Below are 8,215 nucleotides of genomic sequence, written 5' to 3' on the forward strand. Positions count from 1 at the left end.
CAAAATTGTAGTCTGTCAATTATGACTGATACACTGGTGAAGTTAAAAATGCTCTTATTCTCGGAATAGTACAAGAAACAGAAATAAGAGAGACGCGGTGGGAAGGATTAAAGACACTTTCTTCCTCCCCTGAAGCACCAGATAGTAAGTATCCTGCAGAAAATTCACCACCTGACCCATCAGGAACCCTGAGTAGTAGCAGCTATCTTACCAGACCCAACCAACCAGGAACTGTAATGAGTAGTTAATTTTGAAAAATCAGTTAAAGCAGGTATAATCATCTTAACAATAACACATACATTCATTACAGATAAACTTTTAACAGTAAACATTTAAGCAGACATTCAATTCCAATCTTTTGATGTAGGCCAGGACGCTTTTGAGAAGTGAATCAATAAATTGGGGTTCTGTGTCTTTTTTTTTCTTGCATGATCCACACCTCTATCACATTAGCTATGATTTACAGTTTCAATTTCTTTAAAATGGAGTGAGGACTAAAGACATCTGCAAAATAATTTGATGTAGAATTTTTACAACTTTCTCCTAACTTTTATAGTTGATCGACCTAATAGCTAATAATACTTCACTTTCTCAAGTGTTTCCAAAGCATTCTCTCTGTCCTCAGTTTTTCATACTGTAATATTGTTCAATGAAATAAGCTGAACAGGCCTGGAAATCTCATTGGCTGTGATCAAGTATATGGTTCAACCAGAGAAGGGACAAATACCAGGGGTACCAAAAAAATGTATCCAAGTGGACACTTTGGTCAACGTTGCTCAAGCAGTAGTTCGCCATAATCAGAAGTGTCTGGACGCTGATGTAACCACTTTGAGCACCTCTTGTCATTGCAGGGGTCAAACGTGACTTGTAGTCATCTTTTGTTATCAGTATATATTACTACAATTTTAATGGTCATATCCTTTCTTAAAATGTGTATACATTTTTTGGCATCCTCTGTATATGGAAACACTCGAGAACAGACTGCTAGCCTCAAGCAAGTCAACATTTAGGAGCTCAGACAGAAAGGTGGATGGAGGGAATGGGAATGTTAATTAACCTAGCAGGTCATTTAAGAGGACTTCTACTGAAGCTGGCTGAATTGTTCATTTCCTCCTGATTGAGTCACATCTTGCTTTTATAACTCTCCTGCATCACCCACTCGCCAACGCCAAGACTGCCCAGCTCATAATATTATAACAAATAGCAGAGGCACTTTCAGAGGAAGAAAAGCAGAAAACAGACGGTCTTCACAACTCCTTTACCCCTTCCGCCCACGAAGTACTGTACTTAGGAAATGAGAGAATGTTTCCGTGAAATTGATCATGTCACCTCTAACAATGTAGGAAAGGTCAGGTGAAAACCTTAGAGCCATTATTTTAAAGATAATAGTATCACATAATAGGTACCTTCAAATGATAAAAAAATATTTTTTTTTCTTAAGGGAATAAGATTCTGTGATTCTTTTCTTAAAAGATGACTTTGATGATACATAACTCTTTAGACATAGATTTCAATCATTATCAGTTTCCATCTATTGTAGCCTTTCATTTTTTTCTCATCTGACTTTTGTTTTCTTGTCATTCTGATTCACAAATGCCATTTGTGTAACTATTTACTATTGAACTTGTCTGATCAGTGAATAATGAACAGAAAAGGGCATTACACCCAGCCTGGACTGATAGCTCATTACAGGCCAGCCACTTGGCACGTACCATCGCATTTACCCAGAGAACAACCCTGAAAGGAGATGATGTCATTCTCCCCATTTCACATCTAATGAGCCTGTTTAAATGCAAGATGAGGCCAACATCGTGGATGGGCATGATACCCTAAGTCATCTATTAATAGTTCACACCCTTGCTTACATTGGATACCTAGGCTAAGGGTCAAGAAAACAAAAGACCGCCTATTTCTTGGCATCCTGTACAGAAATCTCCCTAATCACATTTTTTTTAGAGAATCAGAATTTTTCCTAAAACCACCTTTTATGCATTTGTGCATGCCAAAGGAATAGTGGCATGAATGCTAAAACAATATTTATTAGACTTCCATTCTGCTGATGGGAGGAAAAGGGTCAACTGCAGAGAGCATTGCAAATTTAGATCTGTGGGGGTCTGTCTAGTCCAGAAGGCTGACAGTGCCTGGCAAATATTAGAAACTCAATAATGAAATGAATATTATCAGAAAAGAGCCTTACCTTTTTGATGAACTTAGAGTATTGCAGCTGCTTCAGTAAATCTCTGGACTCAGGGTCTTCTGATAATTGTAGACGGTTTGCTGATAAGAAAAACAGACTATGTTGAAAATCACAAGCCTCCTGCATGTCTGCCTTCGATTCTCACATATTTTTATATAAAGTGACGTTACAATTTCATGAGTATATATTTGATGAATTGAATGTAAAGTTTTCAAATAGATTGACTAAAATACCTGAAAACAAACACTTTTCCTAGAAACTCAGAATTTATTTAAATGTCCTTTTTTTTCATGTTATCTCAAGGTCACAGATTATATTTGTTCTTTCCTATGGCAAAATCCATTTGTTCACAGCTAATTTTGAGTTTAATACGAAGAATACTCCAAGTAGCCTAATAACACTAATGATGTTTCCTATTATATTATAAAATTGAGTTTACATGAATCTTTAGACTTGAGGCTCTGGCTTTTTCTAGCATAGTGAAGGTCTGGGCTTTTTCTCAATTTTTGTCAGAGCTCAGCTCTCACTAATTTTCTTTCTGCATAAGAAGATTTTGCTACATCTTTTTCCTCATAATAGCAGAATAAAAGGAAGGGAGAGTGACCTGCATCCATGTCAACCTCCCTGTGACAGTTCCAAACAGGACGTGATCCCTATACATGCCTATTTCCCCTTCTCTTCATGGCTTTTGAATATACACAAAAAGCTCATTGAAACCAATTATGTAAAACTGCTTTTAAACTCCTTCTCTCCTCAACTTCCTGCTTACTCTAATCTGTATCTTTGAAGGAAGTTCAGTGTGGCATATGCCTTTTTCTCCCAGAACCTATATTTGAAGAGACACATTTTTTTTCACACAACGGTAAAACTGCCTCCTCACTCTAATGTTGAGGTTGTGTCATTGTGGCTCAGAGCATGGGCTGTTGAGCCAGGCTCCCTGGGTCTGAATCCCAGCTCTGCCACTTGTTAGTTAGGTGCTCCTGGGCTGATTCCTTAACTTTTCTGTGCCTCAGTTTCTTCATCTGTAAAATGGGAACAATACTAGAGCTGCTACTTAAGATTGTGAGAATCAATTACAGGTAAATATTAATTAATTAACACTTTAATACAGGTAAAGTCCATATTCATGCAGACCTGGTATACACAGTAAGTGCTTAATAAATAAATGCTCAGTGTTATAAAGAACCCTGTAAGCAGAGACACCTTGAGAGTAATAGAATTTATCAAGATTTACTTTATAGCTGATCAAGGTCATTGCCCCTGAACAAAAGGAATCTGTAGAGCCACAAAAAATTTCTGGAGCTACTGGGGGTAAAAATAACAATATGAACAATATTCTACGTAGAAAAATAAAGACTAATAATGATTAGCATTTTAAAGTTTTAATTTAACAAGCATTTATTTAGTACCTGTGATATGCAAGGCACATAATGTGCTTATAATCATCCAGTGCAAAGTGGGCTATGAAAAAATACTGGATCTTCAGAAAGTTCAGTTCCCAAACCTGCTTTAGAGCTCAGCTCCCACGTATATAAGTACCCCCTGTCACATGCCATTTGCAAAACACTCTGGGGTGCCCTCTACGTGGAACAACGAGAAAATAGTCCTGGCCCGAGGTAAGCTCAAATATAAGCATCTGCTAACCTAGCAGACAAGACAGAGCAGAAATGGCCACACTACAAATTAGAACAAAATCACTCCCACACAAAAGGAAAGAGCTCCTCAGGTGAGCAAATGGACAGTGAGATTCCTTTTAGCTTGCAATCTTATGAAAATCATCGTGGAGAAAGGGACCACTGGCACCGGGGCCTAAAGAGTGAGTCTGCAATCCTGACCAAATGGAGGCAGAAGATTAAGAATTTCAAGCATTGAAAACTACAGGAAAAGACAGTTCCACTAAACTGAAGCATCAAGTATGTATAGCAGAAGGTGAAAACTGGAAAGGTCATTTGGACTCAAGTTTTGAAAGGCTTGAATTAACAGGTGAAGAGTTTGGAAAGCATACAGTGGGTACTAGGCTTTTCAGGGGCACCACTTGGTAAGGTATATATATATAAATGTCTAACCACTGCTGTACACCTGAATCTAACATAATATTGAATGTCAACTGTAATGGAAAAACAAAATTAAAAATTACATAATTTTTAAGTAAAATATATAAAGAAAAATAAATTAAAAAAAAATTTTTTAATTAAAAAGTTTAGGAAGCATACAAAAAGTCTTCATCCTGCCTCTAATGCTCCCAGAGTGTCCACTGACAGTTATAAAACCCTTAAAATTTTAAGGGAAAGGACAACCACCATTAAAAATGAGAGAGAAAACAAGATGACTTTTTGTTGTTATCCTCTGGATTTATACAGTGGTCGTAATAATTCAAAATTCTCTTATTCATATGACCTTTTGGTCACAGTTTCAGTCAAACACAGTGTTTGTTTCTTAAAGATTTTGTAAGATGTTCTGTAATGTGACATGTACTGGGCCCCATGTTTTCCTTTCTTGGGAAATGAGAGAATTTCCTAAACGTAGGTATCAAACTGGGTTACTTCCAATCAAGCACACAGAGCGCAGAGGTGTGGGCAGGCCCTCCTGGTTCCTTGTGGACCCATCGGCAAGGATCTGACATCTCTTGGTCCCTTGGTGTTTTTCAGGAGAGGCATGCTGCGGAGGTACGCAGGAACAAGGAACTCCAGGTGGAACTGTCTGGCTAAAGTGATGACGGGTACAGCGCGCCCCACCTCTAGTAAATCCCCCTGCCTATATGATCATGGATCACGCGGTATCAGTATGGGAAATGTATGACATGGTTTAAAAAGAACTCACTATAAACACACACACACACTCACACACACACACACAAAACAGAAACAAAAATAAAAATAAAAATAAATCAATGCGGTCTCTTTGCAGAATGTTTTGCTTGATGTTTAAAAAATACCTTGGATCTTATTTTGTAAATACTTACATTTTTGTTAAAAAATACAAGTATTGCATTATGCAAGTTATTTCATAATCTTACATGTCCTGTAACAGGCTTTTGATGTTGTGTCTTTCCACTCAAATGAATTGGCTAGGTCTGCTCTTTTCGAAGCTCCCCACGTCTGATGACCTTCCCTGCCGTTTTCATTCCAACAGTAAAACGAGGTCCGTAGACAGTCTATGGTGCTAGAAATCCACCATCGCCTAATGACCTAGACAGCTGTCATCTCTGAACTTGACCAAGACCATCCCTAGATCACAGGCGTTAGGACTCCACACCAACCTCCACATTTGTTTGCTCATAATCTACTTACTACCTAGAAACGACAAAACCGGGCTAAGAAAATCCACCAATCATAGCACTGCCTTCTGCTCCCACTGGATTATGTGCCACAAATGTGCTTTGGCTTTAGAAAGGGACGAGTGACAGGACAGACCTGAGAGCAATCTGGGTAGAAGCAAAAAACCGAACGTTTTAAACAGTTCAAGCAGCCGTGAAATCACTCTTCATGAAGTGGGCTTAATTCTCTAGTTTAAGTTCTTTTGATGGAATGAATTAATGTGTCAGGTGGCTTATTTGTGGATGCCATGATTGATGATGTTCATTTTAAGCTCTTACCTATAGTACAAGTACATGATGCTACCGAATACTTTCTCACTTGGAAACTGTGAGCTGGTTGTTGCATTAAAACACACACACACACACACACACACAATCAAAAACACTGCAGACTTTCCCTCAAGCTGGTCTTTCTTCCCCAGTGTGAGGCAATCCTGCCTTTTGAAAATAAAAAAAATCACTCCATCTGTGAGGGCTGACACAGTTAAGGGGGGTAGGCAGGGCATTTGTACCAACTAAGAATCACGAGATACCCACCGTAAGTACCAATCACAGTTTTGAAGTTGTTTCTCCCCCATCTCCCAACTCCTGAAGGTTGCTGCCTGCATATTTACTCTTCATTAGTGCTAATTTCCTGTATGTCATTGTGAGCAAGCTGTGATTAATAAAGAATTGGAGTTCTGTGAACTAACAAAGGTTTGGTCTGTTCTCTCGCCCCTTCATGTGTCTGGCCCCGGAGTTCAGGTTTTGAAATGGCCAGAGGATTCCCAATCTCAGAAGCGAAGAGGCACTAGAACATTTGAGATCTTGCTTCCCAGCATATGCTGTCAGTTTGGCTCAAATAAACCCTTATTTAAAAAAAACAAAAAACACAAATTCTCATAAATACAGTTAAATTTTTTGAAAAAATAAGCAGACACAATAATTAGCCTTTGAAGGAAACCAGGTCACTGCTGATTCACTTCCCTTCTGGAACAGCAGGGAGCCTCTTCCTTTTCTCTCCCCTTCTGTCAGGCCAACACAGAAGGAGTCCTCAATCTGTTCCCCTCAAAAGCATTCAGGACTAAAGGAGATACCACAGGTTCAGACTGAGCATCCTGAGGAAGAAGAGAGCCCCTTTCACAGCACTGGGGAGGTTCTGGCCCCACCTCACACTCTCCCCTCCCCAGCCTGTTGAAATGTGCACACACACACCCCCTCCCCCGTCATCCTCCTGCATTTGGCACTGCCAGCAGAACCTGCACACATGGACACAGCAAGGTCGCACCATGACCCAGATGGGTCCTCCAGGGCCAAAGGAAGCACGTCCAGTCTTAGCAGAGACTCACAGATAACTGAAACCACACTGACTTGCGAATAAATACACTGGGCTACTGGCCAGAGGAGCTGCCAAGTCAAGCCCAGGGCTGAGGCCACCTGGTCTCTATCGTGAATACCCTTTGTTTGTGGGAATCCAACACTTGCTGTAACAGTAGATAACGCGCTTAAAAACACGAGCTCCTGATCTTTCTCTGCAAAGTCCATCAGAGCTTCTGGCACAAAGTAAGCTGTATTTTCACGCTGCTTTTTACGTGACTTAGCTTGGAAAACATTACTTGAAGAGCTCCCACGGAGCCAGACCCTGCTGGTGAAGACCTGGAAACATGACAATGAATGCTCATGAGCAGCTCACAGTCGAGTTGCTTATTTTGGCCCAGAACTAGAAAACTGGGTGTTCTGGCCAGTCCTTGCAGCCTATTGGGGGAAACCTGCCATCTCCATGCAGCTTTCTGAAATGTTAGAAATAGCTGACAACTGCTTCTCACGACATCGTGGGTCCCTACCTTGGCACTGCGGCCAGTCCGACCACCTACTGCCAAAGGCCCAGAGGGGCGTGAGTGACTTTGCTCCAGGTCACAGCACCCCCTTCTCATGATTTCTCTCCTCGTTAGCAGCTCATCAGCAGACCATCCCCAAATCTCAGCACCCTGACAGGGATGGGTTACGTCCAGTGGTCCTCAAATTTTAGCATGCTTCAGTCATCTAGAGGACTTGTTAAAAACAGACTGAGGAACACCGCCCCCCACCAGACTTTCTGATCCCTGCGGTCTCTGTGGAAGCCTGAACATGTACATTTCTTGTCTGCAGCCTCACACAACAAGCCCCACTTCCAACTGAAATCATCCAGGTGTATGGATTCCTGGTGACGGCCACACTGAGGGTCTCTGTCGCAATCAGGGCATGCTGCATTGGTGGCAGGCGTGAAAAGAAACTCATTCCATCTTATTCAAAACAGTGGGAGTAGAACACAAAGGAATCCACGAAGACAAAAATGAAGAAGTACACCTTGCAGGAAAATAAGACAGTCAAAAGAAAGCACCTAGAAAATTGCGAGCTTTCAGGTAGTTACATATTTTCAATAAATTTGAGCTCTAAATGCCAAAGAAACCAAGGAAAGCCATGATATTGGGAGGGACGCCAGATCTAACCAACTGAATTATTTATCTCAGATACTACAAGGCAAAAAGAATTTCTTCATCGACTTACTTTGATGGTAACTGTAGTCACAGGCATATTTTTTGAAGGGCAAGATAGCAAAAAACTAAACAAAAAGCTTCTCGGGCATGCTTTTGTCAACAACTTCTAGAAGTTTACATCTAAATCCAACAAGGCCATTCTACTACCCTTCAGGTTAGCATGAAGCACTCAGGTCTTGGAAGGAA

The 8,215-nt window shown here is 40.5% G+C and overlaps 1 protein-coding gene across 3 annotated transcripts in view; it reads left to right on the forward strand.

The window, feature by feature from the left end:
• The window catches only part of STMN2 (stathmin 2), a 45,055-nt gene extending 38,847 nt beyond the window's left edge, over positions 1 to 6,208 (forward strand). For all 3 annotated transcript variants that reach the window (XM_081070278.1, XM_081070280.1, XM_081070279.1), the window contains exon 5: positions 4,846 to 6,208. In XM_081070278.1, the coding sequence (XP_080926404.1) occupies positions 4,846 to 4,905 (60 nt within the window). In that variant the 3' untranslated portion in view covers positions 4,906 to 6,208. The remainder of the gene's footprint in view (positions 1 to 4,845) is intronic.
• The last annotated feature ends 2,007 nt before the right edge of the window (positions 6,209 to 8,215 follow it).

The sequence above is a fragment of the Rhinolophus hipposideros genome (genome assembly GCF_964194185.1).
Source record: "Rhinolophus hipposideros genome assembly, chromosome: 13".
NCBI classification, from domain to species: domain Eukaryota; kingdom Metazoa; phylum Chordata; class Mammalia; order Chiroptera; family Rhinolophidae; genus Rhinolophus; species Rhinolophus hipposideros.